The following is a 20,681-nucleotide window of genomic DNA, read 5'->3' on the forward strand; positions in this document are numbered from 1 at the left end:
CTTAACATGTAATGAAAGAGGATAGTGAAGTGAAGATATTTATGATATGTATAGTTCTACATTCCTTCGATAAGTTATATGTACGTATCAATTATTTTAAATTCATAAATTTAAACACCTTCATCACTGTTGTTAATACTTTCAAGCTAATATCTCTAGACACATAAATTTGAACACTTGAAATGAATTTGATTATAGCTCTCTAAGTCTCAAATGACCGCTTTTAGAAGCTATAATTTTTTACTTGGATATCAAAACGAGGCATTATAAAAGTCAAATCGAATCTTGTTCAAAGATATATATTTATTACCAGATGAAACCCGTAATAACCCAATTTCAAGCCTAAAAATATCATTTAAAGTTTTTCAAATTTATTAATGAGTAAGTGCTACAGATCTATGATGTGCCATAAAATCTATGTGTAGAGATATCTTCAATGATGATGAGAATGTTTTCAAAATTTATGATTTTAAGACAATTAACACGTACATATAATTTATCAAATATCAAAACCAAACATTGATATCATAAATATCTTCATTGTATTACCAAAATAGTTTATGATTTTCTATTTTTAAAAATCAATATCACAACTGTACTAACGTTGAAGTTATGATATTAATTTTTAAACGCGAGAATCACTATATTGTTGATTTTTAAAAATCAAAACTATAACAGTATTAGTGTATTAAACTAAAAATCAACACTATAACAGTAGTAGTGTATTAAACGTGTTAATATTTAAAAATCAACACCTCAACACTATAACAGTATTAGTGTATTAAACGTGTTAATGTTTAAAAATCAACACCTCAGCAATGTTAGTTCTGAAGCATAATGCTGATTTTAAAAATCAATAAAATTTATTATTATTATTATTATTATTATTATTATAATATATATATATATATATATATTAAAATTTTAAAATGAAAAATAAATAAATTTAGAAGATTAAGTAACATTTAGTTTAATATAATTTAAGAGAAAATAAAAGAAAAGAAATATATTACATGCAAATAAAAGAAAAAATAGAAAAGTCAAAAAAATCAAATAACGTAGAGGTAAAATGATAATTAGATGTGTTTTTAGGAAGAATGAAATGGATAGAGCAATTATAAATTGATCCTATAATTTTTTTTTTTTTCTTTTTTCATATAATTTAGAGATAGACGGTGAGAAATCTCTAAAATGAATATAATCAACTTTCTTATAATAAAACCTTAGGAGCGCCTTTGAGAAACTGTCAGTAAAGAAATCCACACTCAAACATAAACCCACAGTCATAATCACATTCAGCTTGTCCTGACTAAGTCTGACTTTGTTAGGCTCTAGAACTCGATCAAATTTGGTACCTAAGCAGGACCAGACAAGTTTGCATCATAATTTTTTAAATTTTAGCTTGGAGGTCCAAAACCATTGACCTGTAGGAATGTTTTAGGTCCAAGACCATAGAACGATAGGCCTGAATGAATGTTTCAGGTCCAAGACCATAGAGCTGACAGCTGTATGGAAGTCCAAGAACATTTTTTTAATTTTAGCTTGTATGGATGTTTCATTAAATTCATACAAAAAATATATACAAGTGGCGTTTGGAAAAGAGTCAAAATGTTGACCATTGACCTAAAAAACCAACAAACGGCGATTCATTGGCATTGTTGACCTTCCATTCACATTCTTCGTGGTAGTCATTAGCTCTAGCATACCAAAAACATAGATGTTAATTATATTTTAGTAGTCTCAAGTTTATTAATAGGAAACAAGTTAATATTCTGCCTACCAATAAATAATCACTATATATTGGAGTTTGTTCTGGAAGAAAATAGATGCCACATGTATTCCAAGATATTATTTAAATCTAATTTGCTTGTTTAAGTTATACGTAACACAAGATTGGCGACTTCTACGGATTAGTCAGTTGGTGAATGCTCAACGTGTCAACTGATTCACCGAGACTCTTAAGCCAAGTAAAGCTATTTGATCATTGATGGTTTAACTAAATAATACTAATATTAATAATAATATAACATTAACAGTTGTTAATAAAATGGAAATCAGGATAAACCTTGTTTGAGTTTGCCCAAAGGCGCACCTAAAATTAAGAATTGATCAAAAGACACCCCCAGATTTGAAAATGCCCAAAAAAAACTTACTTATTCTTCCCATTTTATCACTATGTTATGATCCGGTAGTAAAAGCGCCCCCCCCCCCCTTCTTGCAAAGTCAACGCCAAGTGAAAGTCACCGGAACAGCCGCCCCTCCGAGGAGAGTGTGGTCCGACCGGACGGACGGCCGTAGACGGCCGGCCCGACCGGACTGCTGGCCGGCCGATGGAATCGAATACCCGGATGGGTCCGGCCGGCTCGCACTTATGGTTGGAAGACACCCTGTCAAATCGGGGTTCCGACGCTCAGTTAAAAAGGTCACGGACCGAGCTGACCTTTTGACCGGCCACAGTCATAAAGCGCCCCTGTTTATTAGTCTCCACAAAGCACAGGTAAACCACTGCGTATGTCCGGTCGGATGTTGAGGTAGCTCTCCGCTCGGACGACAAGTTTGGAGCAAGGAAAAAGACCCGAGTATTTCTCCTCTGACAACTGGTAGGTTTCACGTGTGTGTCATGCTCCAAATCTTGTGACAGGGGATTCTGCTGTCCCATCGAGGGCATGTTTTGACTGTAGCGATATGGGTCAGGTAAGTTTTCTGACAGCCACATACCTAGGAAAGGACGGGTAAGCTTTCTGACAGCCGCATACCTAGGAAAGGACAGAGAACACGTATGCACCTAGGTACGCGTGCCCAGACCCTTCATAGCTCTATATAAAGAATCTCAGGTTTCGCCGGTGAGATACGTATTCTGAGATTTTGGAAGCCACTTTGTTCATCGTAGCTTACCTGACTTGAGCGTCGGAGAGCCGTCGCCGGGACACCCCTCCCGGCTCGGTTTTGCTGCAGGTTCACCGGAGCACTCGAGGATCCAGTAGGGAGCGCCGCATCCCCAGCGTTCGTTGACTCTTGGTTCGAACAGGATCAATTTGGCGCCGTCTGTGGGAACGCTCCTGCATTCAAACAAGAACAATGGACGAGGCTGGACGACAACACACGGTGGCGCTTTCAACAGAAGAACTCGACGCTCTGGTCGAGATGAGGGCCGCCAAACTTGTGGAGCAAAAACAGAAAGCCGCGGCCGAGCGGCCGGAGCAACAAGCAACATCTGCGTTAGGTGGCCGAGCAGCCACCGTCGCATTCCACGGGCCTTATTTCGCACCCCTCAAGCCATACCAGCCCGAAGAGATAGAGGATCTTCTTCGGATGAAATGCCAAGGCGGGATGACAGAAGGGGAAAGCTCCCCGAGCGGACTCCTCCCGAGCGGATCAATCGCTTTCGGAGGCTATTCTACAAGACCCTCTGCCCAAGCACTACGTGGCTTCGACGATCGGCGAGTACAATGGAACAATGGACCCGGATGATCATCTGGGTAAGTTCGATAACACGGCTACGCTCCATCAAGATACAGATGGAGTAAAGTGACGAGTCTTTCTTACCACCCTCTCGGATCGGCTCAACGTTGGTTTCGGAGGTTACGGACGGATCCATCACTAGCTTCAAGGATTTCAACGGCCTTCCTCCACCACTTCGCCAACAGTCGAAGACAAGTGTCAGCTTGTTTGCCATCAAGCAAGAGCCGAGAGAATCGCTTCGAGCTTACATCCAGCGATTCAACCAAGTGACGATGGATATCCCAACGGCCACATCGGAGACGATGATGAACGCCTTCACACAAGGCCTTGTAGATGGGGACTTCTTCCGGTCGCTCATCCGAAAGCCGCCCTGAGATTATGATCACATGCTGCATCGGGCCAACGAATACATAAACGTGGAAGAAGCGCAAGCCGCTCGGAAAATGGAAACTCCAACCGAGCGTGCACCTGTTCATGCCGAGCGGAAACAGCACGCCGTTCAACAGCCACCCAAAGGACCGAGAGCCGAAGCAATTCGATCCCCCCACGCCAGATCGCACGTACAAGAAGTGGCTGCCGCTCGGCCCAAGCCAAAGAAGAGGTGGACCCTTATGTTCTGCACCTTCCACCAGACGGATACGCACAACACGAGGGATTGTCGAAGTCTTCCCTTCGTGGTCAATCCCGTGCCCAGGAAAGCCGAACGACGGTCTCCTCCCATCGACAGGAGACAAAGGACCCATGAAGCCGACCGGACCCGCACCGAAAGGCGACATCAACAAACACCCGATCGGCACAGATCTCCGAGACAGGAGAATCGCCGGGCGTCCAGAGAACGGTCGCGACCGTCCACTCGGAAAGAGGAAAATAGGAGCAATACTTCCCGGAGCGAGATCAACGTTATTGCTGGAGGGCCGACCGGAGGAGACTCCAACCGAGCCAGAAAGGCGGGCGTTCGGCAGCTGCAGATCCACGCAGTCGGCTGTAGCCAAGAGCGGGCAAGTGGACCGGAAATCACTTTCGGTCCCGGAGACTTGGAAGGAGTAGAATTGCCCCACGACGACGCTCTGCTCATTAAAGCGATAATAGCAAATTATACTATTCACCGCATATTTGTTGACACAGGGAGCTCGGTCAACATCATATTCAAGAAGGCGTTCGATCAGCTGCAAATTGATCGTGCCGAGCTGCTGAGCTGCTTTACGGGCAACGAAGTTCAGCCGGTCGGACAGATCCGGCTGGCTACCTCACTGGGAGAGGAGCCGTTCAGGAGGACCAGGACAATAAACTTCGTGGTGGTCGACTCTCCCTCGACCTACAACGTCATTTTGGGACGACCGGCGCTCGGCGAATTCCGAGCGGTTGTCTCAACCTTCCACCAGAAGATAAAGTTCCCCGTGGAGGACAAAGTAGGAGAAGTACGTGGAGATCAGCTAGCAGCTCGGCGGTGCTATATAGAGATGGTCCGAGCAGAGGCTTGTTCCGCTCGGAAGGCGCCCCGAATTGAGGTACACGCCATAACCGAGAAACATCCTGCTTTAATTTACGATGAAAAGGAGGAAGTTCAGATCCGTAGGCGACGTCGGCAAGCTTGAAGCTCCGTGGGCGGGTCCCTTCAAAATCATCGAAAAGCTCCGCTCGGGCGCGTATTATTTGGAAGATGAGGACGGTCGGCAGCTAGATAGGCCGTGGAGCGTAAACCACCTCCAGCCTTACCGGGCGGGGTGAAAGGTGTGCCTATGTAAATCATCCTCTGTACGTCTTTCGACTGAATACTTGGAATGCAGAAATGAAAAGTCAAAAGAACGAATATAAGGCATCGTCATCGAGTAACGAAGGCCCCTCGCTGCTCGGCTGGAGGTAAAAGGGTCGAACCGAGCGCGCGAGTATCGAAGGCCCCGTATCGTCTGGACGGAGGGTAATTATCCGAGCCAAAGTGCTCGACGAAGCAGATCCTGAGCCGTTCGGCTAAGCGTACGTTCTCCAAGTCGGGCGAAAGGTGCGCTAAATACAAATTTATATACTTTTTGGTCGCCTATGTACTTGCGATGCAGGAAGTAGAAAGAGGAAAGCACATTGAGTATTCTCTGCTAAAAGGAAGGCCAAGGTCGCTCGACCTGGCAAGGAGTTAGCCTTAAAGCCGTCTAGCCCAGACGTTAAACCGTAGAGCCGCGCCGACCGGCTATAAATATCCGCGCCGACGAGCTCCGTCGTTAAAGATCAAGAGCCGCGCCGACCGGCTATAAATATCCGCGCCGACGAGCTCCGTCGTTAAAGATCAAGAGACGAGCCGGCGTCTATAAACCCTCCGAGCGGAAGACCGACGAGCTCCGAAGATCGAGGGCCGCCGACCGGCTATAAATATCCCGCCGACGCTCCGTCGTTAAAGATCGAGAGCCGCGCCGACAGACTATAAATATCCGCGCCGGCGAGCCCGTCGTTAAAGATCAAGAGACGAGCCGCCTATAAACCCTCCGAGCGAAGACCGACGAGCCGCCGTTAAAGATCGAGAGCCGCTACCGACCGGCTATAAATATCCGCGCCCGAGCCCGGCGTTAAAGATCAAGAGACGAGCCGACGCCTATAAACCCTCCGAAAGGAAGACCGACGAGCTCCGCTGAAGATCGAGAGCCGCGCCGACCGGCTATAAATATCCGCGCCGACGAGCTCCGTCGTTAAAGATCAAGAGACGAGCCGGCGTCTATAAACCCTCCGAGCGGAAGACCGACGAGCTCCGTCGTTAAAGATCGAGAGCCGCGCCGACCGACTATAAATATCCGCGCCGACGAGCTCCGTCGTTAAAGATCGAGAGCCGCGCCGACCGGCTATAAATATCCGCGCCGACGAGCTCCGTCGTTAAAGATCGAGAGCCGCGCCGACCGGCTATAAATATCCGCGCCGACGAGCTCCGTCGTTAAAGATCGAGAGCCGCGCCGACCGGCTATAAATATCCGCGCCGACGAGCTCCGTCGTTAAAGATCAAGAGCCTCGCCGACCGGCTATAAATATCCGCGCCGACGAGCTCCGTCGTTAAAGATCAAGAGACGAGCCGGCGTCTATAAACCCTCCGAGCGGAAGGCCGACGAACTCCGTCGTTAAAGATCAAGAGACGAGCCGGCGTCTATAAACCCTCCGAGCGGAAGACCGACGAGCTCCGTCGTTAAAGGTCGAAAGCCTCGCCGACCGTCTATAAATATCCATGCCGACGAGCTCCGATGTTAAACATCAAGAGACGCGTCGGCGTCTAAAAATAATCCGAGAGGAGTATCGTCGACACGGCAATTACCCGCAGCCGATATTGTTAGACCGACGCTAAGTTCCGCTCAGACTCGAGATATAAAAGGTTCTGGTCGGCCTATAACGAGCGAGTCTTGCCAGCAACACAGAATGATATTCGGCCGCACGGAAGGGCTGGGGAAAACACTTGCAAGAATGCACCTCGAATGCCAAAGGGGTGATAGCGGACGAACGGACAGCACAGGTATTAGCAGGTGGACAGTGCAATAAGATAGAGTACACGAAAGGAAAACATTTCATTAAAATTAAAAACCTTAGGCCGAGTGGCCTAAGTACAAAAAGATTCATGTTCAGCCGAGCGGCGAAATTACAAGAATTACTCGATGTAGTCGTAGAGGTCCCTCGGAATGTTGCTCAAGAGCTCCACTTGATCGCCGACCGGAATATTGGTGGACTCCGGAAGAAGGCCCTTCGACTTCAGATAGGTCATAGTAGCCGGAATGGCCAAGTCGAAAGCCGAGTACATCCGCTCGCAAATTTTCTCCGAGAACTCGGGCGATCGGATGTGGCTTTGTCGGAGAGCGGCGACTCGGCTCGGCTCAGCATCCTGGTATTCTTTGAAGGTCGCCTGGGAGCTTGTGAGGGCCTCATTCAGACTTTCAATCTTCTCCGCATCGACCGAGCGGCCTGCCTTCTCCCGGTCGAGCTGCTCCGTCAGCTCCTTTATCTTCAACTCCAGGCCCCGGGCCTCCACGTTTTTCTTCTCCAGATCGGAGATGGCTGTGTTCTTCCGAATGGTGGCCAGAGTTATCTTCGTGTCAAGCGACTTGACTTGTCGCTCGGACTCGGCTAGGGCGTGGGCCTGGTCAGCTGCCAGCAGAGTTTGAGCTTTCTTCAACTCTTTTTACTCGGAGTAGGAAGGGCCTTGGGAGCCGCCCGGACCGCCAGTTGCTTTATCTCCTCGTCCGCCATAGCTAAACCGCTATCTCTTCCACCCATCTCAAGCAAGACGATTTGTTAAAAGCGCGGAAATATCCGACAAAACTTCAAAGCAACAACTTACCCCGTAGCCGCTGCATATGGCTGGCTAAGTTCGAGAGGATCATTGCTACCGAGCCGCCCACATCTCGCGAGGGCCTTTCAAAGTAATGGTGTGCTCGGGCGCGGTACGGCCGATCGGTAGCAACTCTTCAATTGGAAGATGAAGAGTAACTCAGATCGTGCGGCCGTGACCGGGGATCGAAGATGGCGCAGAAAATCGCGAATGGATGGTCGAGCGTTGGACTGAACGGGAGAGTGTCGACCGGAGTGGCCTCAACCGGAGTAGGCAGCTCATCCCAGTCCGAGGACGAGATGGTCTCGCACGGCGCCTTGCCTTTAGCAGTCGCAGCGGCCCGGTCGAGGGGTTGGACCGCGGAGGTAGCCGAGCGCAGCGGAGTCTCCACCCGGCGCCTCTTATGCAGTGGCTGTTCCTCCTCCCGAACGGATCCTTCCTCGGTGGCCGTTGGTTCCCTGGAGGGGCAGCTCCGCTGGCCGCCTGCTGTTGAGAGGTCGGAGCGGCCGATTCAGCCTGAGTGCCGCTCTCTCCTTCGTGAGAACCGACCGGCTGAATGCCCAGCGCCTCCATTTCCTTGGCCGCCGCGGCCTCCAGCGCCGCTGTTTTTCTCTTTAGAACGCCGGCCATCACCGAGTCCATTGTTGGGATCTTTCGTACTCGGCTAGAGAGGGGGGGTGTGAATAGGACCAAAAAATGTACATCACTCCCTCGTGAAGAAGTTTGTTGATGTCAAGCCGCAGACCGGCTAGTACATTTGCGGCGTGAAGATAATCCGGTCGGGTCTTGAATTTCTTCAACTCGGGAGTAGGAGGTAGACTGACCTGCCACTGGGTCGGAAAGTTTGGCTGACTGGGCATGCGGATGTAGAAATAATAGTCCTTCCAATGTTTATTGGAAGTGGGTAGTTTATTGAAGAAGACCAGACCGGGCCGAGCTTGGAACATAAAGGTGCCCGGCTCGGCTTGTTTAGGATAATAGAAATAAAAAAAGACCTCCGGGCGGAGGGGAATGTTGTGAATCTTAAACAAAACGACAACGCCGCAGAGGAGACGGAAGGTATTTGGTACTAAACTTCCGAGCGGCACGCCAAAATAATTACAGACGTCTGCTATAAAGGGATGCACGGGAAACCGCAGACCGGCGGTAAATTGGTCGCGGAAGACACAGAAACCACCGCGCGGCGGTCTGTGTGGCCGAGCGACGGGACCCGCTAGACGAACTTCGATATCCTCGGGTATTTCGAAATTGTCAGCCAAAATATCAAAATCCCGTTGTTCGAAACGGGACCGCATGGTAGTATACCATGGGCCTAGGGATTGTTCTTCGGGATGAGAGGAACTGGCCATGATCCGGATAGGAGAAATCACAAAAGGAAGTTCCAAAGACAAAGAAATGGAATTTCAAAGACTGGAGCTAGGGGAAGAAAGGCGAATTCGATACCGAAAAGGAAGGAGGAAAGCTCTAAAACCTTACTAAAGGGAGATGGATCGAGGAGAGGCGCCGGAGAGCGTCAGAGGGCAGCAACAAGATCGCCGGAGCTCCAAAGCGCAGAGAGCAGCAGTAGAGGTAATGGAGGCGTGTGAAGGTGAAAAGGAAACGAAGAATTTATAGGGTGAGGGCCGGGCGGCCTCCACTGTCGGATCCAGGTCACGAGAATCAAAGCACACATCTAGCCGTTTATTTCGAATTGCTTCGATCACATCACAATATCATGCAACCGCCTCCGTACTCTGGTGGCCTTGCTCCACGTGGCAGTCAATCATTCGGAGCATTTAATGAAGGTATGATCGGCCTTGATGGCGAAGATTGGCGCAGAACGCGAGGAGATCCGTTGAAGGCCATCGTTGATTCATTCAAGGATATTTCTACGACTGACCGAGCGTAGAGTATTAGCATTGAGGAGTCGTTCGGCTGGACTCACAGTCCAGTCAGTCGGACTATTCGCCTCCTTCGACTAGACTTGAAGGGGAGGCAAGTGATCCGGTAGTAAGAGCGGGCCCCCCTCTTGCAATGTCAACGCCAAGTGGAAGTCACCGGAGTAGCCGCCCATCCGGGGAGAGTGTGGTCCGACCGGACGGACGACCATGGACGGCCGGGCCGATGGAATCGAATACCCGGATGGGTCCGGCCGGCTCGCACTTATGGTTGGAAGACACCATGTCAAATCGGGGTTCCGACGCTCAGTTAAAAAGGTCACGGACCGAGCTGACCTTTTGACCGGCCACAGTCATAAAGCGCCCCTGTTTATTAGTCTCCACAAAGCACAGATAAACCACTGCGTATGTCCGGTCGGATGTTGAGGTAGCTCTCCGCTCGGACGACAAGTTTGGAGCAAGGAAAAAGACCCGAGTATTTCTCCTCTGACAACCGGTAGGTTTCACGTGTGTGTCATGCTCCAAATCTTGTGACAGGGGATTCTGCTGTCCCATCGAGGGCATGTTTTGACTGTAGCGATATGGGTCAGGTAAGTTTTCTGACAGCCACATACCTAGGAAAGGACGGGTAAGCTTTCTGACAGCCGCATACCTAGGAAAGGACAGAGGACACGTATGCACCTAGGTACGCGTGCCCAGACCCTTCATAGCTCTATATAAAGAACCTCAGGTTTCGCCGGTGAGGTACGTATTCTGAGATTTTGGAAGCCACTTTGTTCATCGTAGCTTACCTGACTTGAGCGTCGGAGGACCGTCGCCGGGACACCCCTCCCGGCTCGGTTTTGTTGCAGGTTCACCGGAGCACTCGAGGATCCAGTAGGGAGCGCCGCATCCCCAGCGTTCGTTGACTCTTGGTTCGAACAGGATCATGTTAAATCTAGCTTTTATTTCTGGAATTTCTCTTCTCTAGTTTATATGCATACAATAATTGTGATATTGATTTTTAAAAATCAACACCCTAATTTAATGATTTGCACTCTCATAGACTTAATATGATTCAAACCAGGCTCAACCTAGACCTGAACTCCCAGAAATTAGGATAATGTAGTAACGAACTGTTTGTATAACATTGAAGCACTTTCGGAGAGACCAAAATAAACAGTGGACGGCACCATTGAACTCGAAATAAATCCAATCGAACTTGTCTAAGTCAAAACTCACTTTCACGGGACCTGAAATGGATCAAATCGAATATATCTAAGTCTATTAGTAAGTTTTGACATAGACAGATTCGATTAAACTCACTTCAAATCCTGTGAAATTTTGAGATTGCAACAAGTCAAAGTTCTTGCCCTCCACTTATTTTGGCCTCTCCGGGAGTACTAGAATACTAGATTGCAAAATGTCAAACAGTGCTTGCCCTCCACTTATTGTGGCCTCTCCGGGAGTACTAGAATACTATGCAAGAAGTTAGCTAGCTTGGTCTTAAAAAAATCAAGTCCACATTGGGTTTGATCTGAATCAAACCATGTCTGTGGTAGTACAAACCATTACCATTAAGTTATGGTGCTAATTTTTTAAATAAACACCATAATAGTTATTGCATGCAAAAAGATAGAAGAGAAGAAAGGGAAGAGGATAGAGAAGAAAAGTTACATAGAAGAAAAAAAAACAAAAGGAAAAAAAATCAAATTTAATCGAGGTAAAATAGAAAAATAAATAAATAAAAATGCACCTTTCTGACATTTTCCAATCTTAGAGTTCCTTTTGGACAATTTAACTTTGGATGCACCCTTTCCACAATTTCTGATTTTGCAGCCAAAGAATGAATTGCTTTTATAAAACATTTCTCGTTTGATTTGACGGCTAAAATAAATGTACCGACCACACAATGATAATGAACTTTTAATTCACATTTATTTATCAGAATAAATCTTTCTAGAGTTCTTGTACGATTGATGTAATGTGCATTCATTATAATCAATAAGTTAACTTTGGTTGTTATCTAGATTGTATTAATTGTTGGTTCCACTTGTAGCTTTTATGTAAATTCCTTTAGCTTTATCAATCACCTGCAGTAGTGTTATATCATGAATTTCAATCAGCAATATTTAAGCACAACAATAACACAATTAAACAATATAGTTCTTAACAAAAAAATAGCACTAAAATATGGATACAATAATACTTCATCTAGTGTTACTTAACATACCAACAATGAAAAAGATGTAACAAAAGCACTTCAGCTAATTCAGTCGCATATAAAAATTCAATCATGAGTGAAAAGAAACAAATTAGCTACAGGCACATTGGTAAAAGATTGCCATCAGCAAGGGAGATCTTGAGATTATCTCAACGCAATCTGCAATGTAATGCGATGCTCAAAGCCCATGCGCAATTTCCCAACATCATTTGGCATATATTCATATTACTATATGCATACACACTCACATAGACATCAGCAATCTCAAAAGGCATGACAATCTGCTCAGGCACATCATCAATTGCTGCCTAGATCTGTTTGCATTCTCGAAAGAAAAACCATGAGAAGTAATCAGCTACTTACTTGATCGCGTTGCATGGTCCGAACACCGCCACAACCAAAATCTTGTATTTCGACTCTGAGAAATCACTCCAATGGCAAAAGCGAAGAGATGACGACGGCGTAGAAGTGGAAGTGATAACGAAGGAGGCGCAGTGGCCGTGCAGAATTGTGATTTAGGGTTTGGCACTGGGACTTAAATGATCTACTCTTCCAAGAGAAAAACTATTGGGCCTATGGGCCCATCGTTGGGTTTTTTCGATTCGGGTCGAACATTTATGTTCATATAACCATGAAGTATTTTATAATTAAATCTTATTTAGAATTCAACCTGGCCTGAATCAAAATTAAATTATTTGGGCTGGTTTAGATAAATTAGGACTGATCTCAACTAAATTAAATGATTTTACTTTGGTTTAATTGTATTATTGATTTCTACGTATTTATATATTTCAAGAGTTTAAGAATTAAAATCAGATAGAATTGAGTATTTCATTCAAATTTAATTAGTCTTTTTTTTTCGAACTAATTTTTGAATTATCAAAATTTTTAATAAAAATCAAACTGACAATATATTAATTAATTCAGTCAAAAAAAAAATCAAATTAATCAATTTTTGCCGACACTCAATTGCTCTACAAAACGATTCGGCAGCAATGCATCAAACAAAATATAATATTTTTTTTATTTCAGTTTATTTAATTTAATCGAGATTTTAAAATTGAAATCAAATATAATTAATTAATATAATCATTTTTTAAAAAAAAAAAATCAAAATAATCAAACTGAATTTAAATTCAATAAATTTATTCAATTTAATTAAACTTTTCTCACCCCGGCACTCGCAGCCACATAAGCCTCAACAATTACCGTCTTCCTGATACATGGAACGTATGCAGCACTGGTGTGATAAGCTTTGTGATTTAGAAAATTGATAGAGTTCAAACAGGCTAACAGTTTATACGAATTTTCATTTATTGCCATGAAGTCCAAATTTTCATTACTTCGGACAGGATAAAAATAAAAAGTCACGTTCCGATCAGAATCTAAAAACACTGATATCTGATATAAATGCACAAGTACTCGAAGGAAGTTTCAGTAGGTTGGTTGCTGTGACGCTATGGATCTAGTACTTCTATACCAAAGCATGAAACTAGAACTGATAAAAAAAACTTTTTCTGTGAAACGAAAACAACGACTAAAAGAGTTCCAATTTACATGGAAATATGTCTATAACTATGTACAACCTAATAAACTTTTCTTTATATACCAAGGAAAGAGGATAACCATATTCCTAGGAAAACAACGCCCACTGTCGCAAAGGCTTGGGTTATTTCATAGGGGTAGTTTGGCCCCTGCACCGGCAAGTTCTGCCAATCTGTCCTCCTGCAGTTTATACAAGTAGCATATGACTATCGTTCATAAAAGACTATCTACTGGGACAAATGAGTATATAGATTCCAAGCCAACACGCCTTAATGCTAACTTTGTCCTACATCATGTGATTTACTACAAGCTTAGTGTCGTCTGAATTATTCATCAGGATGGAAGAATTTTTTGAGACAATGATTGTTGATGTTAAGTTTTGTATTATACTCATGGGTTTTCTATTTGAGCTGTAAGAGTAAGGATATGTTCATAAATATATTCTTTGTTATTAAGTCACAGTCGCACATAATCAAGTCGCATACGACGGAATGTGTTTAAAAAAATATATATGTAAGCATCTAAATCAGTGAGAGCTTATATTGTCATTCTTATAGTCTTACAATAAGAGTTTTCAGTTGTATCTAGAAATTTAACCAGATAACTTAGCCATTATTGATCTATTTCACACTGTGTTCAAATTGGCAGATATACTTGATCAAACACCTACTGATCACCCAAGGATCTGAAAACCAAAATGACATCCAGCCACTGTTATCTACTCCTTGTCATTATCCTATATTATCCTTTCAAAGGCAAGTGAAGTAGTGCTACCACTTTCATTTGCCTTTCAATTAATTCTCATTATTAGCATGTTATTTTGGCTTGCAAATTAAGTTACAGAAAACAGTAGTCTGCTGTTAAAAATTCCAAGTTTTGTTCATGGTTTCACCTAAATTTGAAATCAGAGGTCAAATAATTGTATGTACTTGTGGATTTGCAAGGACAAAACAGGATTAATTACCCCAAGTCGGCTATAATTATGCTTATGTTGTCTTGTGAATGTCGGTCCTGCAGAATAAAAAGGTTGGCCAGACAGCATCTTAGTCAAAACTGAAATATACTTATAATAGCAAGTATCATGAAGTAAAGATACCAAAGCAGCACGTGCTAGAGCTTCACAAGCTATCTGAAACAAAACAGAGTGTGGAATTTACTAATACACACAGACCACGAGCAATACCATGTAACTATAATTGACATAACAATAAGGCACCTGAACGTCACCATGCTGGCGTAGCTGATCTCTGACAAAAGATACTGCTTCTGAGCTGAATAATCAGTTGCTTGATCTAGTTAGAAATGGAAGGAGATTCAAGCATAGTATCATGCATTACTTCTCCGGCATTAAGTTCAAATAACAAACAATTAATTAATGAAATGTTAATGCACCACAACATAAGCAAAGCCAAAAGATGAATTACAATCCATTTAATATTGCAGAATTAAAAATGCCAGTTAATATAGTAACCAAGATCTTCGGTTATACAAACCTTTTCATATAGTCCCATAGACCATCGGAAGCCAGCAAAACAAACTCCACATCAGAGCTGAGTTCTATTTGAGATATGTCTGGTGAAGAAGTTACTATATCTGCTTTGAACTGAATTCTACAAAAGAAAAATCAATTGGTTATTGATACTTCTGAAGAAGTAAACCAAAAAGAGATAGCCTTAAGTAGTGTGCATATTTGACAGTTTCCAGTAACCATGAATTCATGAAAGGTTCCCACTTTATTTTGTTATGTTAAACTTGGTTTGTATATTCATGTTAGAAAAAAACCTACTAATACCAGGAACTGATTACTGTTTTGTGAACATCAAAATAGAATAGTTTGCAGTATGATGAGAAGTCATGTATTGTAGAATTACCATATAATTGCCAACACCACGTATATCACATAAGGAAAAATAGGACAAAGGCATTTTTAGTCTAGTATGCCTTTTTTGAAGTGAAATCCATATGAAGAAGATTAGGCATTAATTTGTCTTCTATGATGGTCTGGATATAAATTTTACAGATTTGGTATTTTGCTAAAAGTCATCATTTGTCAATTGAAATGAAGATACCTCCATATAGACTTAAATACTATGGAAATTTATTGTGCATTCATGGAAATGAAAAACAATGGTCGCATTTAAATGTTTGAGTAGAGTTTATTTTCAAAGCCAAATGTTCCTTTTATATTCTAGTTGGATTAGCTTTATGGTAAATACTATAAATCTAACATAAACAGAGGCTCATGCAATGGGTTAGACTTAAATGGTATTCATAATGACTATGAAGCCGGGAGAGGCTTAGGTTTACGAGTATTTAAACGATATTACCCTGCCACAGAACAATTCAAATCAAAGCCAAACCAAAGCAAATAAATTAAAGTCCATTTGAAAACATCAAATAAACAACAGCTTTGAACAATAATTTTATAATGTATTTAACTATATGACTAAATATGTTTCTAGCTAAGAAAAATTATTGTGTAAGCATCTAGTTGAAACGCTTTAAAGAAATATTCATGTACTACTGCAAGGGGGAACAAATTAAAGTAAAGCAAAACCTAATAGACAATCACCAGATAAGGATATTAATACTTTAATGCAGCTGTGGCAGATCATCATGACTATTACTCTCATGTTCAGTTGTTCATATCACAAGAAAAAAGGAACAAATTATTGGAACCAAGAAGAGTAAAGACACAGAGATTGTACAAAACTTTGGAGTTAACCTCCGTATATTACCTGGAGACAAATTTATCATTCCATCGTCCCTGCTTAACTCCTTTCATTAGCATTCTACAGAAAAGTTGCAAGGGGAAAACTTACAATACAAATGCTAGTTCAACATTATACCATGCGAAATTCAACTAGTCTAAAGCAAGATGAGAAAACAGTTATGAAGTACAAACTCATTCTTCTTTGACTTGTAGCGTATGTCCCCAAAAGTCCGAGAAATAGCAAGATCCCCACAGATGCGACCATCAACAATCTATAGGTTTTATGAAATGAAATCACTAAAAAAATTATATGGAGAAAATTCCTACATGCCCACTTAAATGTTAGTGTAAATATTTTATAGACATTCCAGAAGTATGACACTTTCATTTCTGTAGGTAAACAAGTGAGCCTGATAAAATAATCAATGAACTTCATGAATTCTATTGCAAAAATATTGAATGTTATTTCATTAGGGTATTAAATAAAATTCATCTCTATGAGACATGAATTTTAACCAGAAAGGAAACACACCCATCCACCTGCTGCTCTAACACGCTTGATTTCTTCGAGAGAAACTCTATTGTTTCCATAAGGTCGATGTGGATTTGTCAGCATTTCAGCTTTTCCTCTGCGAGATATAACCTATGTGATAGAGTATAATCAATCAACAAAATTAATAAAGATCCAACAATACCCTGTTCATCTACATGATCGAAATTTAATAGTTTGAAGTTCAATTTGAAAGTATATTACAGAGGAATAACACTAGCACAAATAGAGGGATTACCACACAGGAATCACCAACATGTGAAATGATTAGTGCATCGTTCCTGACAAACATGACAGTTGCTGTTGCACCAGATTCAATATCCTTGCCTGTCTGTTCAAGCCTTCATAACCAAGAGGTTTGAGATATTTAAAAATGAAATACTAAATTTTTGAAGTGTAACTAAGTGACCACGTTAAGATTAGAGAGTGGCAAATTACTTAAAAAACAACAATTAAGCTAAGTATATATTCTTTTAGGGCTCACCAAATCGAGAGCCTGGCATCAACATTTGCAAATACTTTCTCAATTGCTTCTCTTACAACACCAAAGTTATTGTTGGTCAGTAGCAACCCACCTTGCATAGCTGTGACACATTCTTTGTATAATTCCTCCCTGTATTCGTTAAGGATTAACTGTCAATGCTTTCCGATTTAAATCTACCGAGGAGCAGCTCAAGATTTTTTTTTAAAAAAAAAAAACCAAATCTCTAATACTCTGTTGAAGGAGTAACATAAAATGGATCAGTTTGTTACTTGAAATGAAGTAATTCTATACTAAAATTCTCGAAATAAAACGTCTCTTAGTTACAAATCATGGTGGACCTATCATCAATAACGAACTATGACTATAAATTAGCAAAAAAAAAAAAAAAGAAAGAAAGAAAGTGAACATGGTGTGAAGCAAACCTCAGGAACTCAACGCATGAGAAACCAGCATGGCCATCGAGGACGGCAGCGAAGGAAAATCCCGAGAGGCCATCGGACCGGAGAACTACTTCGTCCTCCATTTCCGATCGGGCCCCCTGGAGCTTGCTGGAGCCCCATCGGATGCCGGAGATGCCCGCCACTGGCGCCTCGACAGAGATCGCCGAGCATCGAAAACCTCTAAGCCTTCTTCTATCCTTCCATTCTACTCCAATCCCACAGCACGGCAGCGTTCGCAACAGCCGCGCGCTCACCATCGCCATAGAAAACGAGAGAGCAAGCGAGAGGTTCCCGCCGCTCATGTGAAGCCGGAAAGAAAGGGATAACAAAATTATAGCCAATTAAAATTTAGTTTTTCCAGGACAATTAAATAATATTTTGAAAATAGGGTGTGGACTTAATTTTCCTGCATTTAACCGTCCAGTTTGTTTACAGAAATTGGAAATATTTTTTTACTATTTTTAAATATTGTTTTCATTTAATGAAAAAAGTAATAAAATAATAATAATGACAAATATTCTTTAACTTGGGCCATTAAAAGGAGCCCATTTACTCGATCTTTGTCAGGCTCGTCCAGCTTCAAGATTGGCGTGCAGAAAGATCGACGGAGATCTACCTCCTACCAGACTTCCAGGATTATAACGAAGGTCGCGCTCGCGATCCTTTCCGTTGCCCTCACGCGATCTCAGAACACCGAACAATCGCTTGGATAAAGGGGCCAAAGGATTAGGCGATAGGGTTTCGTCCTTGAGACTCCGAAGAAAGATGCCGAAGAACAAGGGTAAAGGAGGGAAGAACCGCAAAAGGGGGAAGAACGAGGCCGACGACGAGAAGCGCGAGCTGGTATTCAAGGAGGACGGCCAGGAGTACGCCCAGGTGGTCCGGATGCTCGGCAACGGCCGCTGCGAGGCGACGTGTATCGATGGAACTAAGAGGCTTTGCCACATCCGTGGTAAGATGCACAAGAAGGTATGGATCGCCGCTGGGGACATCATCCTCGTAGGCCTTCGTGACTACCAGGACGACAAGGCCGACGTCATCTTCAAGTACATGCCCGATGAGGCACGTCTACTCAAGGCGTACGGTGAGCTTCCTGAGAACATCCGTCTCAACGAGGGTATCGGAGGCCTGGACGAGGAGGACGAGGGCGGCGCTGATGACTACATCGAGTTTGAGGATGAAGATATTGACAAGATCTAAGGAATTGGAGCCGGACCTTCTCTCTTTCTCCTGAACGTGGTCTGATTTAGTTGATGTGCCTTTCATTTTGGTTTCATTATACACGTAAATTTGCTTCTGTTGTTGTATGAAGATGCTTGTATTAAATTCTTAATTCCTGCAATGGTCGCCCCCCATGCGAACAAGATATATAATCTTGTCTTTGTTCATGGATATAATTTGCTATGAAAAAACACATCTTTGAGCGTCTTTAGTTATTTGTTGTTGTCTTCATGTATTCTCAAAATTGGGTTTCATGCTCTTACCCAGATCAAAATAAGGGTTTGATGGTCATTCCTACACTTCTCAGCATTTTTTGGTTCTGATTGAATTGAATTGTTGTTGTGGGTCTGGTTGGAGATAATTGATATGCTTGCATTCGGCTTTATCGATGTGTATTTGTTGAGGTTATGATTTTGTTGATCCCTCTTCTTCAGTGAATATTGTCTGATTTCCTGCTGGAGTGGGTTGGTAGTTTATGATTAATTTTATCATAAACTAGGTATTTTGATATTTGTAATATTTGTTTTTTTAATTTCTGTGTTATTTGTTGCTCTTGATGCTTATGTTTGACTTAGGTATAAAAAAAAAAAAGCATCAGATTCTGCAATCTGCTGTCGAAATCCTTGACCTACCCAGATTGAACATTTGTTACCCCTACATTTTATTCTGCCTTTGTGCAGCCTTTCTAAGTTCCATTGAAATTAAGGGTTTTTTTTTTATGATCGATTGCATTATTCATCCCATTTGGTTGGAGTTACTTATAGTAATCAGTGTTCTATGCTCACAATTATATGCTTAGTTTTTTTTTTGTTCCATAAATACTTAATTGTTGAAGTTCATTCTATAATTCTATCAAAGAAAAATTTGTTGGTAGCCTCTTTCATGAAATATGACTCAATGTAGCCTTTCCTTCTTGTTTAATTGCATGCTTAGGATGGTTCTGCAGATGGGGTGTAACTCATAACATTTACTATTGATAAAGATATTTGCATGCTTTATGATTGTCAACTTTTGCTATGATATCTGGCCTTGAAATTTATACTGTTGCCTTTGAGAACAAGACCATAGTCTTCTGTGATATGGAGATGCTAACCCTAAACCCTAACCATAGTCTCAATAATTTTCAGAAATATTTGTTGCATGTCAAAATTGATCATCAACCACCTTCCTGTTGTAGGCTATGCAGTTTGCTTGTTGTAGTTTCGTATTTGGTATATTGCATGTACATGCTTATGCTTGTTGGCTACTGCTTTTATATGTGATAACTTGAATGCTTAAGTTTCGTTCATGACCAAATTGCTGTGGCTGAATCTGGGACTACATGTGCAAGGTAGATCCATCCATTGTGTTATTTTGTTTAGAAATATGTATAAATCTTTAGAAATAGCCTTATTCGACACTTGGACTCACACCTCTGTCTAAAACCTAGAATCCTAGTAATATAGTTTAACATGGTATATAATGCATGAGTGCATAGTTTTGTAGTGAGTGTAGAGAGTTGTTTGTTATTCTACCTTGGTACTGCAGCTTATTTCTATAGCTTAATTGTGGGACAAAGTAAATGTAGCTAAATACCCTATAGTTGGGAACATTTGATTGTATACTTCAACTGGTTCCTACAGGTTTGCCTAGATATCCCCTCTTTACATACAATGACTCTGGAACCAATCTATAGTTTTTCTAGATTGCATGCCACTTCCTTGTGGCTCCTCCCACTGTGAACTACTCTTTGGTGCAAAATTTCCATTTGATATTTGATATAACAATCTTATCAGGCCTCACATTTGTTTGCATACAGACTAGTTACAGGTATTGCGGTGCCAGAACCTTTTCCTCCAGCATAAACTCAAGGATGATCTAACATCGACTAATATCCTGAAATTGGCAATACTACC

General features: G+C 42.4%; 2 protein-coding genes and 1 long non-coding RNA gene across 4 annotated transcripts; 1 reads left to right on the plus strand and 2 right to left on the minus strand.

The window, feature by feature from the left end:
* Positions 1–11,740: 11,740 nt before the first annotated feature.
* Positions 11,741–12,337, minus strand: LOC121973548. The gene is made up of 2 exons (XR_006109653.1): positions 12,082–12,337; positions 11,741–11,992 (listed from the first exon to the last, which is right to left on the minus strand). It is a non-coding gene; the product is annotated as an uncharacterized LOC121973548 (long non-coding RNA).
* A 995-nt stretch (positions 12,338–13,332) lies between these two features.
* LOC121970543 (probable protein phosphatase 2C 5) lies at positions 13,333–17,891 on the minus strand. Of its 2 annotated transcripts, none has more exons than XM_042521322.1 (11): positions 17,548–17,891; positions 17,126–17,254; positions 16,880–16,982; positions 16,624–16,734; positions 16,284–16,363; positions 16,117–16,170; positions 14,872–14,988; positions 14,595–14,649; positions 14,475–14,507; positions 14,343–14,389; positions 13,333–13,558 (listed from the first exon to the last, which is right to left on the minus strand). In XM_042521322.1, exons 1-11 carry the CDS (start codon positions 17,865–17,867, stop codon positions 13,435–13,437), a joined length of 1,173 nt encoding a protein of 390 aa, XP_042377256.1. In that variant the 5' UTR covers positions 17,868–17,891; the 3' UTR covers positions 13,333–13,434. The 2 variants fall into 2 exon arrangements, 1 of the variants encoding a protein (XP_042377256.1); XR_006108951.1 differs by having other exon boundaries at positions 13,463–13,558; positions 14,475–14,503.
* Positions 17,892–18,214: 323 nt separating this feature from the next.
* On the plus strand, positions 18,215–19,001 carry LOC121970546 (eukaryotic translation initiation factor 1A). The gene has a single exon (XM_042521325.1). The coding sequence runs from the start codon at positions 18,331–18,333 to the stop codon at positions 18,763–18,765; it is 435 nt and encodes a 144-aa protein (XP_042377259.1). The 5' UTR covers positions 18,215–18,330; the 3' UTR covers positions 18,766–19,001.
* Positions 19,002–20,681: the final 1,680 nt, after the last annotated feature.

The sequence above is a fragment of the Zingiber officinale genome, chromosome 4A (genome assembly GCF_018446385.1).
Source record: "Zingiber officinale cultivar Zhangliang chromosome 4A, Zo_v1.1, whole genome shotgun sequence".
NCBI lineage: Eukaryota > Viridiplantae > Streptophyta > Magnoliopsida > Zingiberales > Zingiberaceae > Zingiber > Zingiber officinale.

Coding starts and splice junctions, on each gene's coding strand:
- LOC121970543 (XM_042521322.1), bottom strand. CDS start 17,867: ATGAGCGGCGGGAACCTCTCGCTTGCTCTCTCGTTTTCTATGGCGATG. Junction 16,364..16,623: donor TTAGAGCAGCAGGTGGATGG/GTGTGTTTCCTT, acceptor TAAAACCTATAG/ATTGTTGATGGTCGCATCTG. Junction 14,650..14,871: donor CTATGGGACTATATGAAAAG/GTTTGTATAACC, acceptor CTGATTATTCAG/CTCAGAAGCAGTATCTTTTG.
- LOC121970546 (XM_042521325.1), top strand. CDS start 18,331: ATGCCGAAGAACAAGGGTAAAGGAGGGAAGAACCGCAAAAGGGGGAAG.